Consider the following 15,165-nt stretch of genomic DNA (forward strand, 5'->3'; position numbering starts at 1 on the left):
ACTTTTATTATAGAAAATTATAAACAGACCTAAAAATAAAAGATAGAATACTGAACCCTCAAGTGGCCATCACCCATCTCTGACACTTTCCTGCATTTTGCCAATCTTTTATTCATCCTTTCAGTTTTTTTAATTGCTAAAATATTTTATAGCAACTCCCAAGCACCACTGTGTAGCTCTTCAGGATACATCCTTTAACAGTAATAGCAAACACATGGATAAACATACAACCACATTTGCATTATCACACTGAGAAAATTGTCAGTAATTCCTTACTTTAACTTGATACCCAGAGCCATGTTTATATTTATGTATTTGTCTTTAAAAATATATTGGAATTCATATCCAAACAAAATCCACATATACTGCATTTGATAACTAATATCTCTTTCAAAACTATTAAATATCCCCTGCTGGTCTACTTTTTTAAAAACATTCTGAATTTGGTCAGTTGCACGTTTTTTTGTTTGTTTGTTTGTTTTGTCATTTAACGAATTCCTCTCTCCCCTGATTTTCTGTAATCTGGAAGTTAAATCAAAAGGTTTACTTGAAATTGGCCTAATTTTTTAAAAATAAGAAGACTCCATGGATAGGATATATCTCCTAGGTATTAATGTTGTTTCACATATAACGTCTGGCCCAATTTTGACGTTGCTAACATTAATAAGTAAGTTATCAGTCTAATCTCTCCATTATAAAGTTCTTCATTAGTCCCTTACTTAATAAATTATTAACATCTCTTGGTGATCACTGCACTAATCTTGGAATTGATATACTTTTCTGTAAAATGACCAAATAGTTTGTCTTGCAAACCATATAATCTCTGTTCCAACTATTCAACTTTCTGTTGTAGCATATAAAATAATTTATATACAATGTGTGATAAGCCTTATTTGCATTCTAATAAAACTTTATTTACAAAAACAGGCAGCAGGCTGCCTGTGATTCTTGGACTTAATTAACCAGCCAGTGTGATGACATAATTCATTATTTCATTGGGGGTATCAAATTCTTTATCATTCCTTCTGTAATTTATTAGGTAAAACAACTTCCTCTCAACTATTTGGTTACCTCAACATACATTTATACAGAAAAGACAAAAATAAATGCTCTTTTTCCCTTTATTGGTTTTAAAATAATGACTTAGTGCTCTAGTAGCTTAGGGATTTTGTTTTTGATGTCAGTGTGAATTTGTGAGTTTACATATATTTCACTTATCTCAATCCATTACAGCCACCATTTTGTTTAGTGCTCAAATTGTCCCATCTTGGATTCTGTCCAAGTTGACTCCTACAACTTATTTTTCCCTGTGACCTTTTGATATAACCCAGGGAGTCTTTGATAACATCCTTAGTTTTTGACAGAAAACTTGTAGTAGTTCAATTTGTGCATTTCTTGCTTCAGACCTAAAATCAGCCATTTTTCTAAAGAACCCTAAATCCTTTTAGGAGAAACTTTTTACCTGTGTTTATTTCTTTAAATCATATTGGGTATATTATATATGGTATATTATCTCTTAATTTGGGAAGCAGTCATGTAAGTTTTACTGTTATTTTAGCTAAGTATCCATTGTTGAAAAACAATTAAAAAAATCATCTGCCAGCCCTGTGCATTTAGGAACAATCAGAACCATGCCTCTGATGGTAATTTAGAATTATGGGTCACATAAGAGATTCTTAGCCAGGCGTGATGGTACACACCTGTAATCCCAGCTGTTCACATGGTTGAGACGGGAGGATCTCAAGTTCGAGGCCAGCCTCAGCAATTTAGTAAGACCCTGTCTCAAAATAAAAAAGGCTGGGGATGTAGCTCAGTGATAGAATGACCAGTCCCCAGTATCACCCAAAAAAAAGTTTTAATAGGGCTGAACTGACACCTCCAAACATATTCTCCAAATCAGCCCCAATATTTTGTTTCATTTCTTTTTCTTATACGTTAATTTGTTGAGGTCTAAACGAGTGACCATGAATAAGTAAGTTTTTACCTCTTCAAAATGATTTGGGTGTCACCAACACTTTCAGTGATTTCTTCCCTTTTCAGTTTGTACAGATACTAGTCGCCATGAGACATGATTACTGGTCATGTTACCTTAGGACTGTTAAAGTTGCCAATGTGGCATCCTACTTTGAAAAATAATGTGGTGTTATACATTGAAAAGCTTTTCTAACTAGAAAAATTATTTTATTAATCAAAGTTTGTATTATTGTTTATATATGTATAAATTTTAAAACGTGCAAATTACCATATATACCTAAGGTTTCATTAAGTGTGTTTCTCAGATTTTACTGAATCTGAAATTATACTTCGATATCTTGACTGTTCCTGGCATAAAATACAAAATTTTTTTTTTCCTTCCTGATGCTATTTTTTTTTTAAAAGTTCCTTTAGGTTAGGAATAAGGCTGGCGATAGTTGCCTTCTTTATTTGAGCCCCGTTGCCATGGTTACAGCCCTTTAACTAAATTGAGAGCAGTAACCAAAATAGCAGTTTGCATAACATTCCCTCTTCTCCTCACCTCTTTGCATGTCCTCAGATCACCATTTTGGTCTACATCACCATACTGTGCCATAATCTACCTTAAGAAATACTTTGGGATGAGTAGTTAGTTTTATTAATGGTGAATACTCTTCACAAAGCTGCATATTTTGTGTATTTCGGAAAATAACTAATTATAGTCTAAGCCTTCAAAACACTAGTCCTCGAAAGGTTAAGGCTTGTGAGCTGAGATTTTTGTTGTTCTCACACATTGTGATTAAGGTGTCAGGATTTTATCTCTCAAGTACACTATTTATCACCTTCTTAGGGCATCTATTACTGTATTTCTTCTTGTCCACTTGGTATATGATAACACTTTATGGTATGTAGACTTTTTGAGATAAAAGTTGTAAATCAGATCCTACTTTTTCTCTTTGTTACTTTGCCTGTTCCTTAGTTTTTGTATTTATTGTCATTAGCCAGCATTTTTGTAATAATTAGTTGGTTAGAACATCAAAAACTGAAAATCAGTGATTGGTAGAGTGTATCTATAAAAAAAAAAATCAGCTCTGGGGGCTGGGGTTGTGGCTCAGTAGAGCACTCGCATAGCACGTGTGAGGCTCTGGGTTCGATCCTCAGCACCACATAAAAATAAAATAATGGTATTGTGTCCAACTACAACTAAAGATACAGATATTTTTTAAAAATCAGCTCTGATTTTAGCCAATATTTAAGATATGATATGTACATTGATATAGTGTGTTGTACAGATTGGTTCAGCTAAATGTACATTATATATTAGTACAACACTTATCTTGTTTTCATAATTATTTACAAGCACAATTTGATATAAATTCATTTTTTTTCAGACCCCAAAGCAGAGAAAAGTTATAAAAACATAATGTTAAATCTTCCTGTAAAAGATTAAAAAATATTTGACACTAAGACTCAGAAACCAGATTCCTGATTTTATAATAGTACATGTCTCTCTAGAAGTGTGCCCTATTCAAATTATTGTACTCTAGCCTTCCTAGCTGTATTATTCCCAAGTCAATGAAATGTAGGTACTTTTTTCTTAATTTATTTTTTAGTTGGACACAGTATCTTTATTTATTATTTTTATGTGGTGCTGCGGATCAAACCCAGGGCCTCGCACATGCTAGGCAAGCGCTCTACCACTGAGCCACAACCCCAGCCCAAAGTACTTTTTCTTATGGGAGAGATTCATTGAACAATAAAGAAATATTAAGTCTTAGTTGGTTTACTCTCTCATATTCTGGAGGCTTGTGACAGTTTGAGTTCCTTTATATATATATAAAAGGAGCAGAGCATTAAAATAAATTATTAAATTGCAGTCTATAAAATGTAGAATTATTTCTCTAAAATGTTGTATTTTTATTTCTTACAGAAAGAAGCAGCTTTGAATCAGAGCTTGATATCAAAAGAAGAAATGAAAAGCACCAGTTGGATTAGAAAGAACTGGCTTCTTGTAGCTGGGGTGTCTTTCATAGGTGTCCACCTTGGAACATACTTTATGCAAAGGGCTGCAAAACAGTCCGTAAAATCTCAGTCTGTAGGCAAACAAAAGAGTATTGAAGAATGAATTGAAATAAATGTTTGCAGTTAATGATATGTCACTAAATCATATTCTGATAATCTTCAGAAACAAAACTATTTAATAGCCATATTGCTGCATATTCAGACCTTCATTTCTAAAGAATATATTTTTAATGTTAATACACATGACAATGCAGTAAACAGAAAAATATGGTTAATAAAATAAAAACTGTCATCACAAGTTACAACTGAAGTAATATGTCTCGTTTAGAAGCTAAGAAACCCTCATTGTGCAAAAGTGAACCACTTACAAGTGATACAGTCAGAGCCACACTCTCTGTCCTAAAAGGAGTCTTAACATCATGCTACGGCCCTTCAGGTAGGCTGAAGCAGCTGCACAATGGCCTGGGAGGTTATGTGTGCACAACATCACAGTCCTCAGCCCTGCTCAGTAACCTGTCAGTCACCCATCCCACATTAAAGATCCTGACAACTTCTGTGCAGAATCATGTGTCCTGCTTCAGTGACTGTGGCTTATTTACAGCCATTCTTTGCTGCAACCTGATTGAAAATGCCCAAAAAACAGATTTGACACCCACCACTGTCATTAAATTAAATAAACATCTTTTGAGTCTCTGCACCAATTATCTCAAGTCAGAGGCCTGTGGTTGTCGAATCTCAGTTGACTTTAGTAGTACTCAGATCCTCCTTTGTTTGGTTCGCAGTATTTTAAGGAGTAAGCCTGCCTGCATGCTCATCAGAAAGGAAGTAGATCACATCAGTGCTTTGATCCTGAGAGCCTTCTTGCTTACAATTCCAGAAAACACAGAAGACCATATCATTTTAGGAAAGAGTATAATTGTACCACTAAAAGGTCAGAAAGTTACAGATTCTACTGTATTACCTGGAATACTTATTGAAATGTCTGAAGTTCAATTAATGAGGATGTTACCTATCAAAAAATCAAGTGCCCTTAAGGTGGCACTCTTTTGTACGTCTTTATCTGGAGACTTTTCTGACACTGGAGAGGGAACCCTGGTGGTCAGTTACAGGATGTCTCTTGAAAATGCAGCCCTGGACCAGTTGCTTAACCTAGGAAGGCAACTTATTAGTGACCACGTAGATCTTGTCCTGTGCCAAAAGGTTATACACCCATCTTTGAAACAGTTCCTCAGTATACATCACGTTATTGCCATAGACAGAGTTGGAGTGGCTTTGATGGAACCCCTGAGCAAAGTGACAGGTAAAAAGCACTCTTGACTTTTGCCCCTTAGAGTTAATAAATCATTTGTTTGAACAGAGAGTTTATTGGTTTGTGACACTGTTAACATCTTGAAAAATTGTAGAAGCTGCCAACCTCACAGCATGTTGTGGGTATCATTTCTGACAGCAAAGGTTGTCCTGTTGTTCACTTAATAAACATGGAGCTGCTGTGGCCATTTTCTGTGTATTTTCAACCCAAAAGTATACTGCAGAGTCTTTTATAATCTAACCCCCCAATATTCTACAGATAATTGAGAAATTTGACATCATCATAAGGTCTTTCATACTTTACCCAAAATTTTTATACTAAAAACTTGCAAAGCTTTTAAATCATGTTACACTCAGAGGGTAATTTTATAACTGGGATACCACCTTTTCTTCACTTTTATTATAATGTGAATGGATTTCTGTACTTCTGCCCAAATAGTTGTTCCAAACTGGGTGCAGGAAGGGTGCATGTGTGTACACACACATGTATGTTTTTAAGTATCAATTTTTCCAGTTGAGCTCTTGAGAACCAAGGTCATTTACTCTGAACACTATAGCAGGCCTAGTCCATAGCAGGTGCTCCAGAATGTTTGCTGAACTGATGGTAATATATGTTACCACTAATTAGGTAAAGAATTATAGTGGGCAGAAGAGTCATTGAATCTCAAAAATTGATCAAATTAAAAGCACTAGTATACAAGGTTCATATTCACCTGTTAGAGCCAAAGAAAAATAAGCTGAAGAGCTCCTGATTCATGCCACTTGTTTCAGTATTGCATTGACATCCTATCAGACAATCATTTAGTTCTGCATTGATTGCAATTCTTTTTGGAGGTGGAGGTCTTACTGTGTTCCCCATTGCTCATCTCAAACCTCTGGGCTCAAGTGATCCAACTCAGCCTCCCATATAGCTGGGACTACAGGTGTGCACCACTGTGCCCAGTCTGCAATTTTTAAGTTACTAAAGCATTGTTAAAGTTCACTGTAGTCTTGTTACAGATAGTCAAAAAGCAGTATGTATGCCAAGCATTAAATATATCTCTGTTATTTACCTTTGTAAAACTGTCATATGATCATCAAAGTGAAAAATTATTGAGAATAAATGGAAATAATTCTTTGGAACTCATTGCTGATGTTGTAGGTCAGACTCGTATCCTTAAGTATCTACCAACTGTCCATGATCTGGCAGTTTACAGCTTATGAATATGGGCTGTTCTGGCTTATTCAGTGTTTAAAGTATGGGACATTTTCCCATATTTCCACAATATTATACATGGAGACTCAGTTTCCACACTAGTTCACTGTTGTTTTTTAACTCACATGTACCTAGAACATGGCTTTAAACATTTAATACCATCAGTTTAAGAAAGTTGACCTAAGGGGGTAAATTGCTCAGGGAGCAGTATAATATTCAAATGTTAAACTGGAATTTTTATTTTTTATAGAAGCTTGGTCTAGTTTTCTTATATAAATTTAATTACATCTGGAGATTTTGCAAACATTCAGTACATACTTCTCCCTTAATAACCTTATTTCTATTTGCAATTTGTAAAAATTTTACTGATTGCCTATGCAGTTGGAAGGATAAAATACTTAAGAACAACAAATTGAAATAAGTTACATTTTAGCATAATTTAAGGAGCTATTTACATAAAAATAGTTACTATGCCAAAATAAAAATCCTATATGTTCCCTAAATAGATACCCAAAGGAATTCAATTTCAGAACTATTTGGATAGTTTAATTCGTTTAAAATTGAGATGTAATGCCTTTAAAAACCATTCATATCACTCTTATTCCAGATTAGTGAGTTCTTTTTTTATTATTATTATTAGTTGTTCAAAACATTACATAGTTCTTGACATATCATATTTCATACATTTGATTCAAATGGGTTATGAACTCCCATTTTTACCTCGTATATAGATTGCAGAATCACATCGGTTACACATACACATTTTTACATATTGCCATACTAGTGTCTGTTGTATTCTGTTGCCTTTCCTATCCTCTACTATCCTCCCTCCCCTCCATTCCCCTCCATCTTCTCTCTCTACCCCATCTACTGTAATTCATTTCTCTCCCTTGTTTTTTTCCCCTTTCCCCTCACTTCCTCTTATATATAATTTTGTATAACAATGAGGGTCTCCTTCCATTTCCATGCAATTTCCCTTCTCTCTCCCTTTGGTGATCTCTGAATGGGGTTTCAAGGTTCTTGGGCTTTTAAAAATGTATGCAAAATTTTGTGTGCCTGTCTCTGGCAAGAGCACAAAATAAATTCTAACAAATGTTCAAAGAAGTGAGTAAACCAAAAGAACCTTTGCTTTATTTGCATGTCATTTGAATAGATTACTAATTTCAGAGGTTTAAGAAGATGCATTTTATTACTTTATCTCAAATTTAATATTTTGAATGATAAGCTTTTGTGGAATTTTTACATTGGCTAGGAATAAGAGTTAATTTATTTACATTTATTAATTTTAAATGGTTATTTGCTCCACCTTTGCTTAGACATTTTGTTTTCTATTCTTTAAAAAAAATACAGGAACACAACCTATTGGTTCCATAGGCTCCATATCTCCTAGTAGTTATGGAATTGTGAAAGAATTGTGCACTGCAAAATTTGGCTCCAAGCATTTTTTTCATCTTATTCCTAATGAAGCAACTATCTGCAGCTTGCTTCTCTGCAACAGAAATGACACTGCCTGGGATGAGCTGAAGGTAAGTAATAACTTTGAATTTCATATCCAAGGGCTGAGGCAGGGATGAAATAGTCAGTCAACAGGTTCTCAAATAGTTTTTTTGACATTAGTGAGCCATGCTTTTTAATTTTCCCCTCTTCCATAACTTCAGCAGGGTATACAAAGCAAGAACAAAAATGACAGAAATGGGGGGCTGATTGTGAAGCTCAGTTGTTAAATATGTGCTGTGTATTAAAAAAAAGTTACAAGTAAGCTAATTTAATTGCAGTATTATGGTAGACTTAACCCAGGTTGCCATTCCTTATTTCTGCTATTTACAAGAAATCTAAGAAGTCATTGATAGGAAATTTTCTTTTTCTTCCTTTCTTTCTCTTTCTTTCTTTCTTTTTTTTTTTTTTTTTTAATATGATGGTGAGAATTGAATCGAGGGAGCACTCTACCATTGGGCTGCATCCCCAGCCCTGAATTTATTTTCTTTAAGAAATTAATTTGAATTGTGTACTCTTTGATGTGAACATATATGAATAATTCACTTCAAAAGTGAGTTTCTAAGTCAATACCTATCATCCACCTCTTAGTAGAGTTTATTGTTCTCTGCCAACAATACACATGCAACTTTTAAGGGAAGTGATAAACTCTGATATCAATTACAAGTTTATAAAGATTCATGTACTGTCAAGGATATATCCTTGGTGAATCAAAGTCTGTATGTTTTAAGTACCCACCAGTCTTGCTGACCCAGATGTTTTGAATCCCTATATTTATGAATCCTAATTTAAAGAGCTCAATATATATGAAAAAATATTGATCTAACAGTATATTGATCTAATAAAAAATATTGATGAAAACAGACTTCTGGCTAAAGTAACTTTCTTCAATCTCAAATCTTTATTATCCAAAAATATATTCATCACATTACAACTTTGACCAAGCAGATTTCATTGTCAATTGAAATCGGACTCTTGTTAGTCCATGATGTATGTTATATTAGAGCATGGTTGTATTTCTTCATGGTTCTGCTGTGAGTGTCTGATTCAGATTTGATTCTTTTTTAGCTCACATGTCAAGCAGCACTGCATGTCTTGCAGTTAACAATCAAGGAACCATGGGCTTTGTTGGGAGGTGGCTGTACAGAAACTCATTTGGCTGCATTTATTAGATACAAGGTAAGATTAATAGCCCTTTTTAAATTACCGAATTCTCAGCAACTTGTGTTCTATGAGATGATAAGCCAAATCATAATACCCTAAAACCATTCGTGCTTAATTATTCAGTAGCCTAACTTAGATATTATGTTTGAGAACCCTTGAGGAAAATAACACTTATAAATATGAAGTAAGATCTTTATTGCAATGATTATTGCAAATCTAATTCTTTAACAAATTACCCCATTCTTTGAGTATTGTTTACATGGACTACATGTTGAAATAGCATTCTGTTTTGGAGACTTCTAATATTAAAGATCTTAACTACCAAAATTCAACACTAATTAATGTTAACAGCTAAATGGCTGAGATTCCACAAAAATACTTATGGGGCATCAAAGAAAAAACTTGATTTTATTTATTAAAGCATTTCAGATATTATATTTTATTATAGTTTTTATTTTGGTTTCTATATGGTGTGTATTAATTCTACTATGTGAATTTTTTATTGGTCTAGGAAACTCCATTTCCTGACAGTTGACAGATAAGTTTAGTGTAACATAGTTCTGAATAATTATTTTATATGTCCTATCCTACTTTATTTAAAGATGAATACAAAAAGGTATACCTATGTTTTAATCAGCTTTTTCGTTGCTGTGACCAAAACATCCAACAAGAACAATGTAGAGGAGGAAATGTTTATTTTGACATTCATGGTTTCAGAGGTCTAAATCCTTAGACGGCTAGCTCAGGGCCCAAGATTAAGGCAAACACTGTGTTGGAAGGGCTTGTGTGAGTCAGCTGGCCAGGCTTGGATCCCTTAACCTGATTGGTCATAGCAAAATTGTACATTCCCTATCCTGGAGGAAGGCAGCTCAGGACATGGCAGTCCGGAAGCAGAGAGAGCTTCACTCACCAGAGACAAAATATAAACACCAAAGGCAAGCCCCCAGTGATCAACATCCTTCAGCCACACCCTACCTGCCTACAGTTACCACCCCATTAATTCATATCAGTGAATTAACGCACTAACTAGAACTCAGTCATTTCACCTGTAAACCTTCTCGCCCTTTTTTCATTGTTTCACACATGAACTTTTGAGGGACACCTAAACCAAAACAATGTGGTCTCCAGATATTGACAGTTGATTGACTGCATCAACCAGAATCACTGAGATGTTCTGCAGAGCTTCCAGTGAGTGACTAGAGTTGGAAAGAGAGTAGACTTTTCTTCAAAGCATGCCCTTCCCTACTTCCCCTAGTAACTTAAAATCTATTTGAAGATAAAGCCAATTCATGAAAAGTTATCAAAATGTACATTATAAAAAAACAAAATCCATGCCAATTAGTGATTCTGAGTGGACAATAATTTAATCTGCAAATGGAACTGAGTAAACTGGACAAAGTGTTTTGGAGGAAGTAAGTATCGTTAAAGTTCTGGGGATATGGGGGAAATATGTTCCAAAAAAAGAAGTGGTCACTGTTTTTTAGTAGTAAGGATATATGGACTTTTTAAATCATTATTCAGTTCACTATTATTTTTCTGTCTTAAGAAATTTCTACAATAATATTTTCAGAATAGTGAAACCAAAAAGCTGATTAAATCTTATTACCTTTTAAGAAAAATTGATGTGAAAATTGTCCGTTCCCAAAATGATGTCTTAGTATTATGTGCATTCTCATTTTAAGCAAATCTCAAACATTCTGATGATATGATCAGTACTTCATTTGGGACATTAGTCTTCAGGAACTTTCCTGAGTGCATAAAAACAAATGTAAAACATGTATATGCCTTGACTTTTATATATTACTTCAAGGCAATCATTCAGAATAAGCTGCTGGTGGGGTTATTCTTATACATTTATTGTAGTAACAGGACAGGGAGTGTACAATTTTGCTATGACCAATCAGGTTAAGGGATCCAAGCCTGGCCAGCTGACTCACACAAGCCCATTAGAATTGTCGTCAAATCTTGTAGTAAATGAAGGTACATAGTAACTTTATGAATAAGACTTTGATCAAAGTATCTTATTTTTCTGAAATATTTTTATATTAATCACCCTGTATGTGTTCTCAATGGTTTATTACTCTTTAGGCTCGTAATGAACCAGAAAGCATTCTCACAGATGATGGGTGTACTCAAGCAGAACTTCAACTAGTTGCTGAAGCATTTTGCAGTGCTCTCCTGTCTCTTGCTGGCTCTTTAGAACATGATGGAGGTGAAATTGTCACTGATATAAAGTATGGACACTTTTGGTCAGTTCAGGGAGATTGTCCCTCTGTTGTCAACTGGCCGGATTTACTTTCACGATGTGGTTGTGGATTATACAGTAGCCAGGAAGAACTCAGCTGGTCTTTCTTACAAAGCTCATGCCATCCTTTTGCACCACAATCCTGCCTTCCACATGAAACTGTGGGCCCAGCTAGCAATCTGACTCTGGACTGTTTGACTGCTAAGCTTAGTGGCCTACAGGTGGCTGTAGAGACAGCCAATTTGATTTTAGATCTTTCATATGTCATCGAAGATAAAAACTGATATAAGAGAATCACATATTTAAAATATGAGACAAATAAACTTATCAGATGTCAATTAAGAAAAATCCCAAAAAAACAAATGTCTTCTCTGTTATAAGGGGGGGGGTGACTCAAATGGGGTATGGAGGAAGAGCATGAGAAGAAAATTACCTCCAGATAGGGAAGAGAGGTGGGAGGGAAAGGGAGGGGAAAGGGAATTGCATGGAAGATGGAAGGAGACCCTCATGGTTATAAAAATACATGTATGACGATGTGAGAAAAAAAAAAGAATTGTGTCATATTCGATTGGGTAGAGAGAAATGATGGGAGGGGAGGGGAGGGGAAGGGGGGAAAGGAAGGACAGCAGAATAAAATAGACATTATTATTGCTGTGTGTATATATGTGACTGCATGACCAATATGATTCTGCAACCTGTACACTCAGAAAAATGAGAAATTATATCCCATCTGATTCAAATGTATGATATCAAGGTCATTGTACTGTCATGTGTAACTAATTAAAACAAATAAAACATTTTTTAAAATATTAAAAAAAAAACAAAAAAAATTTCCAAGCAAAAAAGAAAAATAGTGAGTGGATTGTTCTCTAAAGGCCTGTTCTGTATATATAGACAAATGACTCATAAAATTATAGACATACTTACTTAAGGTATGATTCTTGATTAGAAATGTCACAGAATAATAACAATCTTAAGCATTATTAGAGATGTTGTAGTAATCTTAGGGATTCCACAGGGACTACTGTACATTGTTCCAAATTTTTATTATTATTGTTTTGACATCATTCTAAGAACATACAGAAATTTAAAAAAAAATTCCTAATCTTTGCTATAGTTTGTGTGTACTTATTATAAATATTTTACAATGAATAGCAATTGCATATGTTTAAAATATAAAATTAAATTATAAAATATCATAAAGCGTCCAGTCCATGTAACTCATTCAAAAGAAGTGTTAGGCCAGGTGCAGTGGCACATGCCTGTAAATCCCAGTGGCTTAGGAGGCTGAGGCAGAAGGATCAAGAGTTCAAAGCCAGCCTCAACAAAAAGCTAGGCACTAAGCAATTCAGTGAGATGCTGTCTCTAAATAAAATACAAAATAGGGCCAGGGATGTGGCTCAGTGGTTGAGTGCCCCTGAGTTCAATCTCTGGTACCCGCCCCCCAAAAAAAGTGTTAAAACTGCACATTTAGTGAAATTTCACTTTTCTCAATTCCCTTTATCTCAGACTCTGTTACTCAGTGGTTAAGTAATTGAATTAGAAGCTAGTTTGCCTTAAGTTGCTGGTTTGTATTCACAGCTCCACATTTTTGTTATTTTAAGGAAATGTGTGATTAGGGGGAAAAGTCAGTTTATATAATAGCTAAGACTAAAACAACTTTGTAATGTCTTCATGTTTAAAGTGGGAGGAAAAACTGATTTGTTTTTAGAGCAGAGTTTCCCAGCCTTCCTGCTATTGACATTCTAAACCAGATAATTATTATTTCCCCCAGTACTGAAGATTGGACATGGGCCTCACAGGCCTCACATATACTAGGCAGGCACTCTACCACTGAGCTATATCCCTGATCCCTAAATCAGATACTTCTTTAACCTGCAGGCTTGTCCTGTGTATTACAGAATGTTTAACAGCACCCCAGCCTCCATTCACTAAATGCCAATATCACACCCAAGTTTAAAACCAAAATGTGTCCAGATACTGCCTAATTTCTCCTGGGAAAGCAAAAAACTGTCCTTGGCTGAAAACCACTGTACTAGACTGATACAAAAAGAAAGAAGCAGAGGAGGAGAAAGAAAGAGTATCCTACCAACACTTCAGAAAGCAGCATAGAGAAAGGAAATGGGAGTTATTTCTCTAGTTCAGTCAATGATGCAAAAAGTAACTAGAACAGCTCCTATATTCAAAGTAGAGACTGATGTTTCACCAAGGAACATAATTTGAATTTTAAGCAAATTCAAGGTACATTGATAAAGATGAAATAGAGAATCCAACTAGAGGAAAAAATATATATATATATATCCATAACAGATATATTAAACTTAAAAAAACATTTTGAAAATTTGGGGAAAATTAAAAGTCAATGATAAGATCTCTAGCCATAATAAAAGGAAATAGAATTTTTAAGCAACTTCCTCCAGTATTATAATCAGAAATAATTTTTATCCTAATCCAAAGAAAAATTTGTGATACAGACTTACAGCAATGCTATATATATTTAAAAAGCAGCTACAACTTAAACTTCATAAAATAGTTTTCTAAAGTTATACTCCTTTTATTATTAAAATTAAATAAAAGGACAGCAGTGAGTGAGGCAGCCTTTAAAATAGTCCCCAGGGATTCCCTCCTGGTTTTCAGGCCTTTACATAATTCCTTCCCCTGAGTATGGGCTGGACTTAGTGACTCTTTGGTGTCTACCACATGCCCACTTTGTGAACAATAGTATCTATGGCAATTATCCTATGCCTATCCATCATTCTGTGCTGGGAATGGAGAGCAATAACTTCCTCTTTAACTTCATGGGTCTATGGATGGAAAGGAACTGTGATCTTAGGGTTGTATTTTTAAAACTACATCTGAGTAGCCTCAGATACACTGACCTCCTTTCAGTAATGAGATTCTGGACTTTGAGTTGATGTGGTAATGCAGCAAGACTCTGAAGTATCTGGGAAAGGGGTGAGTATATTTTGCATGGGGTAGGCAGCTTCTGAGATAATCTCACCCAGAAATTCCGCCTCCTGGTGGTCTGCCCTTTGAGTCTATGTGGGGCTTAGTGACCAACTTCTCATGAGCAGAGTGCAGTAGAGGTGATGAGATGTCACTTCTGATATCAGGTTGTAGAAATAGCAGCTTCTCTCTGGATTCCTCACTCTCACTCTGAAGGATGCCATCTGCCATCATGGAAACTGTCTATACAGCAAGAGTTCAGGGATGCTTCTAACCAACATCCCACAAGGAACTAAATGCTACCAACAACCTGAAAAGTGAATTTGGAAGCACAGCCTCCCTACTGGGACCTGGAAATGCTTTGTAGGCCTCAGAGGATCTAGCTAAGCCAGTCCTGCCACCAAAAGGGAGTCCAAGGAGATCTCTCCAAAGACAGAAGATATTTATCTAGTGAGCCAGTTTGGGAGATTAACTGAGGACAACAGGCCCCTGGTGAGTGATCTGATGTGCTCTTCTTACACTCTCATAAGAATTTGTAACTTAGCCAGGCATGGTGGCACATACCTATAATCCCAGCAACTTGGGAGACTGAGGTTAGTTCCTTCCACCCAGCAATTTAAGGACCATATAGGTTACTGCTGATGTCATAATACGGGTTTAACTGAGAACTGCAGTTACAAGTAAAGCAAGAGTTCCCTGTTCTTCCCCTCCTTTTTCTTTTCTCCTGGCTGTCTTTATCCCTTTATTTCTCTCCTAAAACACCTGAAGATTTGGAATATAGAATATGGGAATTGCCCGGATTCTCCAGGGCCCTAAATTGCATTTCCAAGTTGTTCCA

General features: G+C 35.3%; 2 protein-coding genes across 3 annotated transcripts; both read left to right on the forward strand.

Moving 5' to 3' along the window:
* The first annotated feature begins 3,925 nt into the window (after positions 1-3,925).
* Positions 3,926-4,256, forward strand: LOC144255265 (uncharacterized). The gene has a single exon (XM_077799445.1). The coding sequence runs from the start codon at positions 3,926-3,928 to the stop codon at positions 4,076-4,078; it is 153 nt and encodes a 50-aa protein (XP_077655571.1). The 3' UTR covers positions 4,079-4,256.
* A 22-nt stretch (positions 4,257-4,278) lies between these two features.
* On the forward strand, positions 4,279-11,897 carry Mkks (MKKS centrosomal shuttling protein). Of its 2 annotated transcripts, none has more exons than XM_026385814.2 (4): positions 4,279-5,275; positions 7,829-8,004; positions 9,041-9,151; positions 11,225-11,897. In XM_026385814.2, exons 1-4 carry the CDS (start codon positions 4,291-4,293, stop codon positions 11,663-11,665), a joined length of 1,713 nt encoding a protein of 570 aa, XP_026241599.1. In that variant the 5' UTR covers positions 4,279-4,290; the 3' UTR covers positions 11,666-11,897. The 2 variants fall into 2 exon arrangements, with proteins under 2 accessions (XP_026241599.1, XP_026241602.1); XM_026385817.2 differs by having other exon boundaries at positions 7,946-8,004; positions 11,225-11,896.
* The last annotated feature ends 3,268 nt before the right edge of the window (positions 11,898-15,165 follow it).

Source organism: Urocitellus parryii, chromosome 6 (genome assembly GCF_045843805.1).
Source record: "Urocitellus parryii isolate mUroPar1 chromosome 6, mUroPar1.hap1, whole genome shotgun sequence".
NCBI lineage: Eukaryota > Metazoa > Chordata > Mammalia > Rodentia > Sciuridae > Urocitellus > Urocitellus parryii.

What these genes read in the sequence shown, in the direction of transcription:
- LOC144255265 (XM_077799445.1), top strand. Translation starts at nt 3,926, where the DNA reads ATGAAAAGCACCAGTTGGATTAGAAAGAACTGGCTTCTTGTAGCTGGG.
- Mkks (XM_026385814.2), top strand. Translation starts at nt 4,291, where the DNA reads ATGTCTCGTTTAGAAGCTAAGAAACCCTCATTGTGCAAAAGTGAACCA. An exon ending in ACCCCTGAGCAAAGTGACAG is followed by an intron (nt 5,276 to 7,828) that starts GTAAAAAGCACT and finishes AAAAAAATACAG; the next exon opens with GAACACAACCTATTGGTTCC. An exon ending in CTGCATTTATTAGATACAAG is followed by an intron (nt 9,152 to 11,224) that starts GTAAGATTAATA and finishes ATTACTCTTTAG; the next exon opens with GCTCGTAATGAACCAGAAAG.